The sequence below is a fragment of the Nuphar pumila genome, chromosome 14 (genome assembly GCF_984573655.1).
Source record: "Nuphar pumila chromosome 14, dmNupPumi1.hap1.1, whole genome shotgun sequence".
Classification (NCBI taxonomy): domain Eukaryota; kingdom Viridiplantae; phylum Streptophyta; class Magnoliopsida; order Nymphaeales; family Nymphaeaceae; genus Nuphar; species Nuphar pumila.
Genome location: NC_143262.1, coordinates 67357580 through 67376651, shown reverse-complemented (window position 1 = coordinate 67376651; position 19072 = coordinate 67357580). Strand labels below are relative to the sequence as shown.

At 34.1% G+C, this 19072-nt stretch overlaps 1 protein-coding gene across 3 annotated transcripts in view; it reads left to right on the top strand.

The window, feature by feature from the left end:
- The first annotated feature begins 371 nt into the window (after positions 1-371).
- The window catches only part of LOC149816909 (histone deacetylase HDT1-like), a 33140-nt gene continuing 14439 nt past the window's right edge, over positions 372-19072 (top strand). For 2 of the 3 annotated variants that reach the window (XM_089987413.1, XM_089987414.1), the window contains exon 1: positions 409-560. In XM_089987413.1, the coding sequence (XP_089843539.1) occupies positions 542-560 (19 nt within the window). In that variant the 5' untranslated portion in view covers positions 409-541. Of the gene's footprint in view, positions 561-19072 lie in introns of all 3 variants that reach the window. The other variant, XM_089987412.1, reaches the window with a different exon arrangement.

Genomic DNA, 19072 nt, shown 5'->3' with positions numbered 1-19072 from the left:
CATGTTTTGTTAATTGTGCACATGACATTCATTCTCTCATTTGCACGAGATTCCAAATCACATGTTTGGTCACTTGTGCAAATGAGATTCATTTTTCATTTTGCGTGAGATTCTAAATCACGTTACGCAACCAAACAATAATTTTTTTTCCTTTTTAACGCGGTCAGATCGAGATCGGCCCGATTCGGCTGGCCAAAGCACGAGGCTTATCAACCACAGACTTTCGTCGGAAACTCATTCGCAGGGACCCCCCCGTTCGAAGATCCTGCGCTTTTCTTTCGGTGTGAAGGACAATTTGGTAATTATGGTAGCAGTTAGGGCGCATCGCCGTTGCTAATTGATATATAAACCGCGTTTCCCCTCTCCTACGCAGAGCCCAACCAAAATTGAGAGGGAGAGCGTGAGGGTTTTCTCTCTTCCTTTTCTCTTTGCGGAACCCTAAACCCTAGAAGAGGATTCTTGGGCCACCGCTCTCCCGTTTTCCCTCTCTTCTTACCTGTTTGGTGCCCTTTGGCTGGTCGTCTCGCCGCTCTATCCATCGATGGAGATGGAGTTCTGGGGTAATTTCCTAGCGTCTCTTTCTCCCTTCTTCCCTGTCCCTGTTTTCCGTTGCTTGTGGCTTGGTTATAAACGATTCTTCTTTCTCTGTTTTCTGATTTTGCTTTTCTGGTGATGCGGATGCTTAGATATCTAGTGTTCGTTTTGATTTTCTCGTTGTTAGTGAATATGATCGCACATCCAAATGGATATCGCTTGAAAAACTACTATATATTCGTGTTTTTCATTTTCTACGGTTTTGAAGAGGAAATAAGGGCTTTTAGCCTTTGGTGTTTGTGATAAAAAAACTTTTAATATATCTATGAATATGATGTATCGAGTTTGTGAGGGAAATGAAAAAAATTAAAAGACCATTATTAGTTGCGTATGTCAACTGACAAAAGCTTGTGATGATTTTTTTTCTTTTTTGTATGTCAACTGACAGAAGCTTGTATGAAGTATTGGCTGTCACGTTTTCTTAGCTAAGAAAATGTATGTGATTTATATGTGATCTTCAAAGTGAGAAAAGCTTCAACTGCATGGTCTCTATTCAATCACGCAATGCATTAGACAAAGAATCTCTATGATGCTCCAAGTGTTATGGATGTTTCATTTGTACTCTTGTGAAGCAATTTGTTTTTCTCTATTCTGAAGTAAATGGTCTTGGGGGGGGGGTGCATGTCTGCATGTGCATTTGTGCATGAACTGGTCACGAACAGTTCTAATTGACCTCATTCTTCGACAGAAGTCCACTTTTTATTTATCCCGTGGGAACAAGGAGGAGATACACAGTGAACCATGATTCTGAATCAGAATGCCTGTTTGCATGAACTGGTCATGAACAGTTCTAATAGACCTCATTCTTCGGCAAATGTCCTTTTTTTATTTATCTTGTACGAACAAGGGGGTGGGGGAGATACACAATGAACCATGATTCTGACTCATAAGAGATTTCAAGTAATGCAAATACATTCACCTTGTCAATAACCAAGCTTGATCTGGTGTATCTTTAGTAATTGCCTTATGCACACATGTACTGTGTTAGCTTTTTGTTTTCTTCTTTGAATTTTGTTCCACTAACATTATGGGAAACATAAAATTTGATCAGTGCTGAAGACTTGGATTTTTGAGTCTTATTTGAGAGGATGAAAAAGCTGCTGTACGTGTTGGTGGCATGCACTTAGTTTTCAAAAACGCTAGGCGGAAGACCCCTAAAAGGCTTAGTCGGGGCATAGGTGGGACCAAAAGAACAAAACATTGGAAAAAGTAGAAATATCATAATAAATTGTTAAACTTTAGTTAGAAACATATGATAATGAAGTTTAAGTATGAACTTCAGTGAAATATATCACAGACTTCATACAATTGCATAACATTAAACATAAACAGAAACAATTATGAATAAAGCAAATGTTATGAAGCAAATATAACACAAAAAACAATTATGAATGAAATACATATAATATAAAAAAGACAATTAGGAATGACACAAATATACCATAAAACAGACAATTAGGAATAAAGCAAATATAACATAAAAACCGACAATTATGAATGAAGGGAAAATACTCCTGCAGTGTGTGTGTGTGTGTGTGTGAAAACTAACTCATCCATTACTTATATAATTAATCTGTGTATATAAGTGAGTATAAACTAGTGTGTGTATGTGTGTGAAAAACGATATTGAGAATATATATATATATACACACACACACACACAGCATGACATGATTTATAGCAAATTATAATGTCCTAACATGTATGTATATATGTTTTCCACACAAATACACATATTTATATAATTAATTAAATATATAACACATATATATAACTGAGAAACTGATTATATATAAATTATATACCTGAGAAATTGATTATATAACTGAGAAACTAATTATATAATTCAGAAACAGATTATATATGAATTATAATCTCTCTCTCTCTCTATATATATATAAATGAAAAATAGAAACTAAATGAAAAAAGCAAGGTTGTCCGTATCGTGCGATACAGTATGATCAGTGTTATCAAAAACATGCCTTGAGGCGCAAAAGGTGCGCCTCGCCTTGAGGTGCGGCCCTCTGTGCCTCAAGGCGATTTTTTTTTACAACAAGATTTCTGAGACATAATCAACAAAGTTTTTGTAGGTTAATCTCATATATTTTCCAGTTATTTCAGTTATGTAATAAGTTTCTTAGTATATTACTATATTTTAACTTTTGTTGGTTAATCTCATATTTTTCAGTTATTTCAGTCATGTAATTAGTTTTTTTAATATATTTTAACTTTCGTTGGTTAATCTCATATATTTTTCAGTTATGTAATCAGTTTTTTAGTTACTTTTATATGTTAATCTCATATTTTTTAGAATAATTTCATATATTTTAACTTTTGTTGGTTAACCTCATATATTTTTCAGTTATTTCAGTTATGTAATCAGTTTCTTAGTATATTTTAATTTTTGTTGGTTAATCTCATATATTTTCCAGTTATGTAATCAATTTTTAGTTACTTTTATATGTTAATCTCACATTTTTTAGAATAATCTCATATATTTTAATTTTTGTAGGTTAATCTTATATATTTTCCAGTTATTTCAGTTATGCAATCAGTTTCTTAGTATAATTTAACTTTTTTTGGTTAATCTCATATATTTTCCAATTATGTAATCAGTTTTTAGTTACTTTTATATGTTAATCTCATATTTTTTAGAATAATCTCATATATTTTAACTTTTGTTGGTTAATCTCATATATTTTCCAGTTATGTAATCGGTTTCTTAGTATATTTTATCTTTTGTTGGTTAATCTCATATATTTTTCAGTTATGTAAACATTTTTTAGTTACTTTTATATGTTAATCTCATATTTTTTAGAATAATCTCATATATTTTAACTTTTGTAGGTTAATCTCATATATTTTCCAGTTATTTCAGTTGTGTAATCAGTTTCTTAGTATATTTTAACTTTTTTTGGTTGATCTCATATATTTTCCAATTATATAATCAGTTTTTAGTTACTTTTATATGTTAATCTCATATTTTTTAGTACTTATTTGAGATTTTCTATTTCTTATTGGTTGTTATTTCATCAATAAAGTATTTCTTTATTTATTTGTATTTTTAGATATTTTTTAAAGTTTTCAATTTTTTTAAGGCTTACGCTTCGAAGCTTACGCCTCACCTCAGTTTTTGGTGGAGCACCTTGCTACGCCTCAACGCTTTTCACAACACTGGGTACGATACATATCATTACTTTTGGGGTTTATAATACGATACACACTTGTATCGCGATACGAGTGTATATTGTATCCATATCGGGTGTATCATACGATATAGGGCATATCATACGATACGAGTGCGACACACTTAAAAAGGACCCAAAACTCTATTTTTTTATTTTGGGTTTAAAATGCCTCTTCAGGGTTGGGTTCTCCATATGTCTAGAGGTTGTTAGAAGGGAACCCACACACCCTAGGTTTTGTGAGATCGATTTGGGGGTCGATTCGTGTGTAAGAGAGAGCGATTTTGCGAATTTCTCAAGAGTGCATTTCTACCATTTTTTCACTCAAGGAAGTGGGATAAGGTAAAATATCCTTATTCTTTGCTTCTTAATGAGTGTTTTTGAGAGAAGATGCCATCAGAGGATCCTTCATGTTTAGTTGTCATAGGCACCATCTAGGCGGTACAAAAAAATGTACAAATACGTAAACAAACTATTAAAATTAATAACATCTATACAACATAAAATCAATCAACAATAAGCAATAAACAAAACAAAATGTCGTCGAACACTATAAGACAATTATATTAAATAACCTGCTAGATACATTGTCCAACACACAACATTTAATAACACAATACATTCATTTAACTAAACATAGAGTTCAGAAACACATGTTTATATATAAAAGTCATCTTCATTCTTTAGTATCAAACTTCATTTCAATGATTTCCTTCATCTATTGCATCGTTTAGTGCCTTTTGATGATGATGGTGGGTCATCTTCATCTTTTGAATCAACAATTTCTGTCTCACAAATGCTGCATGTACTTGTGCCTTTCATCATCTTCTCTAAGACTAGTAATAAGTTCAACATGAATATAAGAAGAAAATGTTGTGTATATAATTTTATAGTAGAGTTGATATGCCCCTCAACATGACATTTAAATCTATACAATCCTCCATGCATTATACAATTACAAAAGTTACGCGTCACCCTCCACCGACTTCCTGGAACACGAATTGATAAATCTAATCACTTCAAAGATGTAAAATAATGTAACTGATAACCATGTTAAAATATGAAACAAAGAACAATTGAATAAACAAACCATGCAACTGATAACATATACAAAAAATTAAAACATAACCAATTAATCACCAAATAAAAATATAGGCATACATATATTCAACAAATCTACACACACATAACATAATTAACTTTAAGTGTATTAAAATCCAAAATAGTCAAAGAACCCCAATAAGTTTATAATAAGTTTACAATAACAACTTGAATTTAATCCTTAGATGATGAACTTGAAAGTCCATCATCATCATCATTTGAATCATCTTCAATGATATATTGCTCTTCTTCAGTTTCATTTGTAAAGCTAACTTCTTCCTCTTCTTCTTCTTCCACGCTCACCACCTTCTTTCCTTTGTCAGACCTTTTCTTTCTTAGGTCTTTAATAGCACGCGTTCTTGCCCCTGCCTTATGCCTCAATGCTCCGAATGCCTTATCAACAAGATCTCGTGTAAGTAACATATCATCTTCGAAGACTTCTTCATCTTCACTTGGCCACGAATCATTATCATCGACTTCTCTTAAGACGATGGAGTCGAGATCTCCTTTGTTTATTCTCTCCTCCTACCTTCGCTTCAATTTTTGATTATATTGCATAAAACCCAAATCATTTAACTTCTTATGCAAAAGTTAGTTTCTTTTCTTTGTATGAATCTGCAAAAAAAATATATGAAGTTAAAATATGCAAACTAACAAATATTATTTAGTAATTATTAATATATATTAAATAATATTTTACCACTTCAAAAGTACTCCAGTTACATTCGCAATTGGATGCACTGCACGTGAGGCCTAAGACTCAAACAACAAAGGTCTCGAGTGAAGGACAACCAATGGCAAAAGAAATTCCATCGATCCACTAAAAAAATCAAATTAGATGTAAATAAAATATATAAGTTATAAAAAAAATGTAAAGCAAGTTATATGAAATTTAATTATCTTACCAGGTGTTTTCACTTTTGTCTTTTTCTTTGCTAAGTTCATCTCGAACAGCCCACTAACAGCTCCATATCTTATGCAATATTTTTATACTCATAATATATGGTTGGATTTAAATATAAGCTTGTTGCATGCAAAGGTTTGTGCAATTGATTGCTCTATCTTTTATCAATTATCTCCCAAACATGGCCATATCTGTCTCCATTACCGTGCAAATTTACCTATTAATTAAAATATTTAAAAAAAATATTATAAAAGCTAAGTTGAAATTTAAAAACAAAATTTATAGTTACTAGAATACAAAAACATTAACTTATACCTTGATCTGTTCCTTTGCACGGTCCATTTTCTCGTAGATGTAGCCCATAGCAGGCTTTTCATCGCTATCAACCAATCGAAACACGTCAATCAAAGGGGCCATTGTTTTGAAAGCACGACTCCCTTCCAAAATTTTGAACTCAAAATCATGCTTTCACATCTTTTACCAACTGACATTTTTGATAAACTACTTTTTGCCCAATCATCTCCAATAAACATGGACCTTAGGCCTTTGTTGCAGTTATATATGCTTTCTAGAATCCAAAATCTAGTAGCAAATCTCGTCACTGCAGGCCTATGTAAGTCCCTTTGTGTGTGTGCTCTCATCATACTCAACACATGAGTATACATGAACACTACCAATTACCTTGCTTTTCCAAAAATGTTCAACACTTTTAATTCTCCTATATTTTTCAACATCAAATCTATATAACGTGCAGTACAAGGAGCCCAAAATAAATGTCGTCTTTTATCTATCAACAATTTACCCGCTTTGACGTAGTTGGAGGCATTATCGGTAACAACTTAATCACATTCTCCTTCTCAAAATTTTCAACAATATCATTAAGCAATGCAAAATGCAAATTTGCATCTTTTACTTCATTTGATGCATCAACCAATTTCAAAAACATTGTTCCCAAAGGATAATTAACCAAAAAATTAATGTGTATGCCCTTTTGTATCCGTCTAGCCATCTGACATTATGTTGCATCCATATTTAGACCAATGCACTTTGTATTGGCCCAAGAACTTTGTTTTTTTTTATTTTTTTATTCAAAAGTGGTTATGACATCTTATAATATGATAAAGGCTTCATCCCTGGTCTAAATTGGCCTATAGCTTTAATCATAATGTAAAATGAAGGCAACTTTGCTGTATTAAAAGGTATTCCACCGTCATAAAACCACCTACTAATGTATTCACACACTGTTTTCCTTTATTCTTTTTCGAAGTGATTCTCTAACGTGGTTTGTTTATTTGCTTGCCTTCATTTTTCTACTAAATCACTTTAGAAGTATAAATTTATAGGCCCTTTTGCCTGTAGTGGTCTCAAATCGAATGTACTACTCAGCTGTCCCTCCATTTGCGAAACTGTATCATGTCTTTCGCCAGAATCAGAAGCTGAGAGCAAACTTTTACTTCTTTCATATATATTAACTTTTATTTTTTTCATCTTTCGATTTTTCTATGTACTTAGAAAGTACTTGCTTGATTTCTTTAGTTGTTTTATCACAAGCCTTCGCTTTTCTTACAGTCCCAAGTGGATGCTGCTTTATTATGTATATGCCTCATTTATAAGTTATTCCACATTTAAGTCCTATCACAAAATTCAGATTTTGATTATCCTTAATATAGACTCACTCTCATGTTGAATCACATGATTTTTGCTTGAAGTTGTATATATCTTCAAAATTTGAAAATGTTGAGATTAAAGTAGACCCGCTAGCACTTGCAGAATAAGCCCCTTCTATTGGTTTAAAAAATGATAAGAATCTAAAAAAACAGAACATGTAAATTCACTAAATTAATAGTGGTAAGCATAAGCAACAATTAACATCAACACAAAATATGAATTCAACCTTTCACAGAAACACACATTGACACATATTCATAATATATTACATAATAATAGTCTAAACATGCTTTTTAGGCTTTTATAAAAAAATTTACAGAAACAAATAAATAAGCTGCAAGTGTTCATGCATGTGCTGCAGTCAATATGTTATTTTGATAGCACAAATGCTGTCAACTAAGGGGCACACACATGTACACACACATAACAACCACAAATGAGAGTAAAATTAAAATGCACAACATACACTAATTGACATCTGTTGGTTATAAGTTAGCTCTAGTCAGTAACAAATGCTGTCGCCTTTTCTATCTCACTGGTCACTGCAAAGTTCAAGTTTTTTTCGTAAATACTGCAAGCACTATCTCTCCTTTGCCCCAACCTGCTTAGCAAAGGGCAAATGAATTAACTTTGCATAAGCATCAATTTCATAGCATATATGAGAAGAAAAGGCAAAAGAAGTATGAAGTCATGATGACATAACAAGTTCATTTAAACAAGAACTTTATATTCCCATGAATAAAATATTGAAGGAACAATCAATCTTGTTTGATGGTTTTAGAACCATTTGATGAGATTTTTAGTCAAAGAAATCAAGCATATCAAGAAAACGGAAACCATCATTTCATCACATGAACAAAGACATGGGTCTAGACAACATCAATCGACATACCATTATATAAGTAGAAGACGAACAAGAACTAATCTCGTATTCCAAAAATTCCTTCATTATAATAAATTCATCAAAATTTATACAACCCCCATTAACAAAATCAACATAGTTTACGTCTTATGAAGAATCATCTATAAAAAACAACCGTGCCAAACAAAACTATGATCAAATCCCCCCACTACTTTTTAAAATAAAGCCAAATGCGTGGTGATGTCCATGGTATCGAACATTGGTGGGATGATGTTCTTGAACAGGTTCAAGTAAGGATCATAGAGATCCTTGATTGCCGAGAGGGGCTGCCGGTCCCAAACCGAGAGAGAGAGAGAGAGAGAGAGAGAGAGAGAGAGAGAGAGAGAGAGAGAGAGAGAGAGAGAGAGAGAGAGAGAGGCCTAGAGTCTTCTTCTTCGTGCCCTAGCATGCGAGAGAGAGGAGAGTGCAACACAAATAAAAAGGGAAAAGGGACCCCCTTTCCCCCTTTTATAGTACATTAGTCAACAACTTAAACAAACCATTTTGTTGACCTAGGCAATCGCTTAGGCGGTCCTTGCCTAGGTGCGCTAGGCGGTGCCTAGGCGGAAATGTGGGGCCCCACTGCCCAAACCATGGTTGCCAGTCAAGGAAGCGGGAGCGGGAAGCGAGGCACTTTCAAAATTTTAGGAAGTGGGAAGCGTGGGATAACTTAGGAGCGAATTAGGAAGCATCTCGGAAGCGACCTAGGAAGTGAACCAGAAGCGACCTAGGAAGCGAGGGGGAAGCAAAAAAAGAGAGAAAAAAAAACAAAAACAAAAATACAAGAAAAATGAAAAAATGGGGGAAGCGCACTTTGCATAAATGGGAAGCACACTTAAAAAAAAAAGCGTGTTTTCCAGCGCGTTTCGAAAGTGCGACGTTTCGCACTTTCGAAAAGCGCTACCCCAATTACCTTGGCGTTTCCGATAACTCTAGCCCAAACTGTATTGTCCAGGAGGTGGGGTTGCACCTAAGTCGTCTAGGCATTGCCTTTGACAGCTAATTCGACATAACAATGAGATACTCAAGTAATGAATGAAAACCGATTAAAAATCAAGTACAACTATTGCTAAATTTCTTTTTTGGGTATTATCTCTAGGTTGAAACATCATTTAGTCGGGACACATCATAAGTGCGAGCATGCACATCAAGGAAATTGTTGGATGCCATAAAATGTCAATGCCATTAATTACTTGATGATATGAAAGGAAGAAGACAAGAAAGAGAGATGAATGACGTAAAAATGGGGTATACAGAGCATTGGGAGGATGTCTATTATGAAGATGAACTCCCTACTTTTGATCCTACAACCCATAGCATAGGATCAGAGGTAGAAAGTTCTACATCAAAGGGAAATGTGTGATTGGTGTCAGTACTAGTGTCATGGTTGTTGTGACGGGCACAAAAGTTCTTCGAGAAGAGGACCAAGAGGTAGAGCCTCTATTAGGAGTTTTTTTCCTCTTAGGACTGCCCCTGGGGTGCAGCCCGTATTGAAAGGAATGCAGGCATCATATATAATACTTAAAATATATATTATATATAATATTTTTATGTATACGTATGAGAATGTGAAAGGTTCACTCAATATGCATGAAAGCCATGCATATTACCCCACTCATCTCCCACTTATAAAGAGGATGCTTGATGACTGGATACGTGGTTATTGGGTTTTGTTCTGAGTCTTTGGGTTTTAGGGTCCTCCTCACCTTTTGACCTGGGCCCGTTGAGAGCATCGATTGGCAGAGAAAAATGCCGATAACCCACATCGGGTAAGTGACACTCTCCCTTTACGTTTTTCTCCAACAGGAATGATTATTCAAGGAAGATCTATTCAGATTCCTAATGGAGTATCGTTTATTAGTTCATTAGAAAAGATATTGGAATAAGTATGATACAAATGATTCACACAAAAATGCAATTTTCCCTACAAATTTGAAAAATATAGATTCCTTTAATTTTGGTACAAGTTCCACTAAAATTTATTTCATTTGCTAGATTATGTGGCATGCAAAATTTCACTTTCTTTTGCAGTTAATAAACCATGAGGTAAGCTTAAAAATAATTGAAAAAAATGAAGGGAGAAATATGGGGATTCTTTGACAGCCCATTTGAAGAAAAGAAAAATCTTTCACAACTCCATGGTGAGATTGAGGGATATGGACAAACATTTGTTGTGTCAAATGATCAAAGGCTTGATTGGGCAGATTTGTTCTACTTGGTAACTCTCCCTGTTCAGCTTAGAAAGCCACACATTTGGCAGAAGCTTTCCCCATCCTTCAGGTGAAACCCCAACCTGACTCTCAATAACTTCCCATACATGTTTCTTATGCTCGCTAATTCATTGTTTTGCTTGTTTCCATACTATTTTATGCAGATATACTTTTGCACAAACCGGTTGGAAGATTTAAAAATTTGACTCTTAACATTTAGTCGAGCAGGAGAATGTCACAATTGGAAGATGGTTCTATAATGCCTGCATTCCTTTCAATACGACAAATTTCTTTAATTTATGGCAAATGCCATAACCAATATTGGGCATGGATATAAAATGTCTTAATATCATGCCTTCATATCATACTTTGAAAGAAGAAGTTTTAGATGTTATTGTGAAAGAAGTGAAGGCATATTATGATGAGATGAGGTAGTCATTGGAGAGAAACTGGTGCAATATCATGGCAGATGGGTGGATAAAAAGAGAGTTAAGGATCTTGATAATTTTTTTTTCTATTGCCCCAACAAACCATGTTTTTGAAATCAATTGATTTGTCTGATACACTCAATATAAAAAATGTATTGTTGAGGGTTTTTTATTAGGTTATGGAAGAGGTTCAACCTCAAAACATTGTACAATAATGCAACAAATTATAGGGCAGCAGTTAAAGAATTGGCAAAAAATTTTAGGTTATTCTTTTAGACCTTGTGTGCTGCCCATTGCTTGAGAACATCAACAACATGGGTGAGGTACATAAGATAGTTGAATGCTGCCATGAAATTACTAAATTTATTTACAATCATTTATGAATTCTGGGCCTAATGAGAAAGTGCACTGGTAGTGATGAGTTGATTTGTAGTGTAGTTACTAGATTTATTACGATTTTTTTTTGATGGTGCAAAGTCTAGTAAAGAATAGAGTTGTAGTCAAAAAAACGTTTTTCATCAGATGAGCGAAATACATATCTTCATGCACAAAAAAGAAAGCCTAGAGAAATTGTAGATATTGTATTCGACAAACCAACTATGGGTTATCTCTACGGGGCTACGAATAAAACAAAAGAGGCTATTAAAATTAATTTGATACGGAAGAAAAAATTATACATGACTGTATGAAACATCATTGATCATAGGTGGACTGAGCAATTTCATCAACCTCTTCATGCTGCAACATATTATTTAAATCCTACATTTAGATACTCCCCTATGTTTAAAATGGACATTGAAGTCAACAAGGGACTTTTGAATTGCATTGAAAGGTTGAACCTTGATTATAACATTGAAGATCAAATTCATAAGCAAATAGAAACTTATGATAATGCATTGTATGATATGGGGAGACCTTCTGCAATGCAAAATCGTGCCACGATGCGTCCAAGTAATTTATTTTGACTTTCAATTTTAATTTTAAATTGTTATTTAGATGTGATGTTTTGTATGCTTGTATATATGTTATTATCTTATTGATTTCTCATTTTCTTGTTTTGTTTCGTACATGTGGTGGGCTAGGCTTAAAAGTGATCCAAATTTGAGAGTTTTTGCCATTCACCTTCTTAGCCAAACATGTAGTGCAAGTGGACTCAAGAGAAACTTGAGTGACCTGGAGCAAATCCATACCAAAAGAAGAAATAGATTCGAGTACAAAAGGCTCATTGACCTCGTCTACGTTTGCTATAACTTATGACTGAAGTAGAGGTATATACAATTATAAAGTTTATTTGTCATTTTTATTCAAAACCAAACTAATTTTAATTTTTCATATCATCTTTTTAGGCAAATCGAAAAGTTATAACCAAGGAGACACAAAGAGCAATTTAATCCCATCAATTTGGAACATTTTGATGAATTGAATGCATAAGTTGAAGAAGAAACAAAGACTTTTGAATGAAGTGGACATTAAGTGGATTAACATGGAATGAGCACAAGAGGTAGATCACGAAGACCCCATGTATTTTGGCGATGATGTGGATTTTGAAGGAGGAGAAAAAGTTAATGATGAAGAAGATGATTATATGATTATATGATTATTGATGTTTTATCATGTAATATATTTTAAAAAAACTTGGTTATTTAACGCTTAATTGTTCACAAACTTGGTTATTTTGTTTTTCTTTATGTAATATGAAAGTATGAGTTTTGTGGCATGTTCTTGTGAGATATGCATGCAATATTATCTATGATTCTATATTAGTTGATGTTTGATGATGTCTTATGCGGCTCGTAGAGTTATAAATGCTTTATATGTGATTTTATGGTTGTATTTTAGACCATTCATCAATGTTTCCTGTGATGCGACTTTTTAGAATTTTTGCTAATATTATTTTATTTTTCTTGATTTTTTTAGAATTTTTTAATTAAAAATTTATGATACAATACAATGTTACTATAGGCCCGATCGATATGGGTAACGATACAATACTTACAACCTTGGAAAAAAGGAAAAATGAAAGAAATAAAAAAAGAAGAAAAGAAAACGAAGAGAGTCAAGGGTGAGAGCTCAAAGGAGGAGGGGAAAAAAGAAAAGGAAAGGGGAAGAAAAAAGGGAAAAAAAGAGACGATGGAGAAAAGAGGAGAGAAAAATGAGAAAGGGAAAGAAATAGAAGAAGATAATAGAAAAAATGAAGAAGTGATAAAAATAAAGGAAAAAGAAAAAAAATCGATTACCTCAGGGTGACAGGAGGCAACACACACACACACACACACACATATATATATATATATATATATCATAGTCACTTATATCGTTCACGATATTATCTTGGTGAGCATATTTCTCAGAGATATTTTCAAAAGTTGAAAATTCTCGGGAGTTTAAAAAATTGAAAAATATAAATAACAACAAAAAAACTAAGAAAATAATAAGTTTTGCTTTATTTTTCTTCAAAAAATATAAAGAAACATGTTTTACAGGTTTTAAAATATAAAAGAAATAGAAAACAGAAAATGCAAACTTAAAATAAAAAAAGAGTTCCCAAAAATATCATGATAATATCACGATATTTTGAAAATATCGCGAGATATTACCTTTAATATTGACTACCTTAAAATATCTGTATTTCGCCGATATTGGTGACAATTATATATATATATATATATATATATATATATATATATATATATATATATATATATATATATATATATATATATATATATATATATATATATATATATATATATGAGAGAGAGAGAGAGAGAGACCAATAAACCAGGTTTGGACCAGGGTTACCGAAAACAATATAGGACTCATGGAGGTGTGCTTCCCTGAAACATGTTTCAAAAGCGTTTCGCGTCGCTATCGAAACATGTTGCATCCGAAACGCACGAGGAAGCAACCCTTTAAAATGGGAAGCTCACTTCCTTGCTTAGAGCCTTTAACAAATTTTTTTGCCCAATATCGGGAAAATTTGATTCCTATTCGCTTTCCACTCGAATCCTAGGTCGCTTCCCTATTCGTTTCCTCTTCGCTTCCTAGCTCTCTTTCGGTTCGCTTCCCTTCTCGCTTCTGAGACGATTCTCGATTTGCTTCTAAGTCGTCTCATGCTTCCTTCTTAAAATTTTATAAGTGTCTCACTTCCTGCTCCTATTTTCTCGACTGACAACTCTGGTTTGAACAAGTCGGAACCTAGTCAACGTAGTCAAAGAATTAAAAAAAGAATGCAAATGTCCATGGTGGCTTGGCGGGCATTGCCTAAGCGGACAAAAAGCGCTCCATCACCGAGTCATGGGAGAGTCGGTTGAGTCATGTGTGAGTCATGCATATATACATATATAATATTTTTATATATAATTACATATATTATTTCAAATATAATATAAATTTTATGTATATTATATATAAAAATGTAGTTATACATGTATTAATTAAATTATACATTAAATATATTATAAAAATATCATATAATGCATATTATATAATATATTGGTAAAATACTATAAAATATAGATAGTATATACATATATTTATATAATTTATATAAAATATAAAGTTAACATGACCTGGCCGGGTCAACCGCCGAGTCATGAGTCACTCAAGGAAGAGCCAAGTCACTAGGTTTTAAAACTGTGGTATTTGAGCAATCATTATGGGCATCGTTTGCAGCAATTTAATGCGTTGTTGGCAAGGATGGAAGCTTCTATTCAGCCATAGGTTGCCATTGGTGATCTTAATTGTGTTCTTAATGCAGTGAAAACAGGGTTGCTTCCAAATATATATCATGCTGGCCATTTTCATGACTTTATTTCAGCAAGGGGTTTGTTGCTTTGTTAATTACCAATGGTTTGATGATCTGGGAATGAGAAGTGCTTTAAAAGTTTTAATTAGATTTATCGCAGACCGTAGTATGTTGATTTTTTATTCGGAGGCAATCGTGAGTTAGAGGAAGCGTTTCCCTTTTAATTTTTTCTCTTGGTGGTTAGCTGAATTATTTCAGATTGCTGGAATTCTACCCATTCAGGCTTCACTATGATTCATATTCTTAATAAGCTTGATGAGGTAAAAGCCAAGTTAACGTTTTGGAGAAAATTCAAGATGGGGAAGTTTGAGTAAAGGATTGGAGCTTTGCGGGATCAACTCCTTATGGTGCAACAAAGGTTGAATTGCCCAAATCGGAGGATATTGAGCTAGAGATTTATCTTAAACAAGAGTTGGAAAAGGTTTTACTCTAGGAGGACTCCCAATGGAGACAAAAATCGCGTGTTCAGTGGCTTCGGGAGGGGGACAAGAACACTAAAATTTTTATGGCTTATGTAAAGGGGAGGAGGCAACTCAGTAATATAAATAAATTGCTAATTGATGGTTCCTATGTAATGGATAACCAACGTATCAAAGAGGAATGGTTAAGTTTTTTCCAAGGACTCCTTTCTGAAGAGGAAGAGAAAATTGATTCTATGTCATTTCAAGGGGGATTGGTTGTATCCCAATCTGAAAATGATGCTTTGTTGGCCCTAGTAACCTATGATGAGATAAAAATTGTTGTTTTCCAGGCAAATGGAGAAAAGGCTCCCCAATCCCGATGGGTTTCCTGGCTTGTTTTATCAAAAGTGTTCGGATATTGTGGGGGGTGATGTTGTTGCAGCAGTGAAGGATTTTTTTTTTAAGGGAAAGATTGTAAAGAATGTGAACTCTACTCTAGTTGCCCTTATTCCCAAAGCTTCAGGTTGAAGGATTTTTGGCCTACTTCTCTATCCAATTTCCTATATAAAATCAGCTCTAAGGTCATGGTGAATCACATGAGGGGTATCCTTACAAGAGTGATATCTAAAATTCAAGGTGCTTTCCTTAAATGTAAGGATATTCGCGAGAGAATTTTACTTGCTTATGTAATTGATGATTCCATAATCCATTGGTAAGTTGAAAATTCTAACCTTGTGTTTAAAACTGGACCTTTCTAAAGCCTGTGATAGAGTTTCTTGGAGAGTTCTCTGCTTTGTTTGGGCTTCCATCCTACATGAGTGCAACATATTATGCCGTGTTTCGGACAACTTTTAGGGTTGTGGTGAATGGAGTCCTTGGAAATAAATTTACGAGCTCTCGTGTTTTGGTGGTTATGGAGAGGTTGTCGAGAAGGATAAATTTGGGTGTTGATCAAAATCAATTGGAGGTTATTAATTTCCCTCATTATGGGAAACATGTGCCCCACTTATTTTTTTGCTGATGATGTTCTCTTTTGCAAATTGTTGGAGGAGCAAATTCAGAATCTCAAAAGCATTTTAAAAGGGTTCAAGATTGCAACTGGGATTAAGGTAAATGATAATAAATTTGTTATTGTTTCATTTAATGTTGAGCAAGATAGTGCAGCCCGATTGTCCCTTTTAGTTGATTGGCCGTTGCATGAACTGCCCATTAAATACGTGGGTCTTCCTTTATGTATTGGCAAGATGAATGAAGTTTTTTGTCAGCAAGTTATCACAAAGGTTAAAAAATTTGTAGACTCTTGGAAATTGAAACTATTGTCTTATGGAGGATGATATTGCTTATTCAGAACACTTCTTTTGGCTTCTTTCTTTTAGGCTCCCCAAGAAAATTTTCTGTCAACTAGAAACTTTATTTAGGAGTTTTTTGTGGGAAGATTCAGACTCTAGGAAACGTCCACACCTTGTTGTATGGGAGGTGCTTAGTAAGCCAAAATTAGAGGGTGGTATTGGCTTTAGAAGAATTGAGGAGTTGAATATGGCCTATTTGGCGAAGCTAGCTGATGCAACTCATCTGGACCAATTTGGATGCATGCAAGGAGCGATAGTATTATCCTGACGATCCACTATGAAAGACCCACTCTAAAAAAAGCACACCCAAATCCAAAATGACCCATTTGGGCCAAAACGAGGTATAAGGGTATTTTTGTTTTTTCACCTTCTTCATTTCTGAGTTTTCTTGTCATAAATATCTCATAAATTTATTTAGATAATTTAGTTTCAAATGTGAACTTTTGGAAGAACAAAAATAATTTTTATATTTTTAGTAGGAATCAGATTTTACGAATTCGGATAGTTCTAGTACTCGTTAGGACCTATTTTGGGTACTATAGGGTGTAGGGGTAATTTGGGTAGTTTTTAAACTTTTTTTTTCCAGTATTGGATCTGAATCTTAATCCATTTTAACTTTGGATTTAGAGGATCCAATTCACCCCACAAGATCCTCCTTATTGGCCCCAAATGGAGGTGGCCTCTTGGCCACCTCACTAGCTTCTCATAAGCCAATGTGGAGGTGGCCTCTCAAGAGAGCCACTTTACACATTTTTAGTGTTTTCCCATTGGCTGAAAATGAAGGAGAATATGACAAGGCTTGCAAGTCTTGCTTCTCATTGGGCCTAAGCGAGGTGGTCTCACTTGGGAGTCAATAAGAGTTAAGGGCTCTTGTCTTCTCCCTTCAAAAGAGAATCCAACAAGGTAGTAAGTTTTTTTTTTGCTATCTATTGAACTTGAAAAAACTCTTGAAAATAAACACACCATGAGAGCTGCCATAAGAGTCTTGTGAGGGTTGAATCGTGTGAGATAGAGTGATCTTGTGATGGCTGGAGCAAACTTGTAATTTATGAGTATTGGGCGTGAAGGACCAAGGAAGGCACCATCTTAATCTCCAACGCCTTTTCTTTTCAACATCAGCTCAAGACGTCATCTTGAGCTGTTGTGCGTGTTTTCTTTATTCTTTGGAGCTATTACTGTGCAAAGCCCCCACCTGAGTTAGAAAAGTGTTTAAATTCAGATTTAATTTGAGTCCTGATCGTTTTCGTATTCAAATCTTACATTAGAGCGCGTTTGCGAACCGATCCCCGTAGTCGGTTGCACCATTTCCCCCCGAGTCAAAAGGTTTCATCATTGGAGCCAACTCTTTGTTCGCTGGATTTCCATAGTACTTGAGAATTTTCAAGACATAATCAAAGTAGAGTTTGTTCCAATGAAAATGACCTTGATCATACATTTTTACAAAAAGACTGACAAACAAAGGACATTTTGGAATACATAGATGACTTCCTAAGCAATTTTTTTTCGATACGAGAATCAACTTGCTCTAACAAGATCTTAGAAAAATCTAGATTATGAACTAACATATCTAATAAAAAGAAATGGTTTCTAAAAACTTTGAATGATAATTCAAGCACACAATCACACCTAACAAGTGCTAAAACAAAAGTAACATTAAATTGTTCCTTTCTCGAAACATATTGCAACTAAAATAGATGGGGGGGGGTTGCATAACTCCAAATAACAAAGAACACGCACAACAATTCAAGATGATATCTTGAGCTGATGTTGAGAAGAAAAAGCATTGGAGATGAAGATGGCACCTTCCTTGGTCTTTTACGCTCAATACTAAAAAAATACAAGTTCACTCCAGCCCTCACAAGATCACTCTAGCTCACGATTCAACCTTCACAAGGCTCTTATGACAACTTTTATAGTATGTTCATTTCCAGGATTTTTTTTCAAGTTCAAAACATAGCAAAAAAAGACCTCCAACATTTTTGGGTTATCTTTTAAACGAAGAAGACAAGAGCCCTTAGCTCTCATTGGCTCCCATGTAAGGCCACCTCACTTGGGCCCAATGAGAAGCAAGACTTGCAAGCCTTGTCTTATTTTCCTATCTTTTCAACCCATAGAAGAACACAAAATGTGTGGAGTGACCCTCTTGAGAGGCTAATTGCACATTAGCTTATGAGAAGCTATTGAGTTGGTCACTCTTGAATTGAACACTCTAAGAGGCCACCTTTATTTGGGGCCAATGAAAAGGATCCACTTGTAAGGTGGATTGGATCCTCAATAAAAAATTAAAATGGATCAAGGTCTAGATCCATTGCTGAAAAAAACTACCCAAGTTATCCCGACACCTTTTAGTACCCAAAATGGATCCTAATAGGTAATAGAACTATTTGAATTTTTACTAAAAAATATAAAAATGATTTTTGTAGTTCTAAAAATTCTCACATTTGAAACTAAATTATCTAAATGATTTTTTAAGATATTTATGACAAGAAAACTAAGAAACTGAGAAAGGTAAAAAGATGAAAA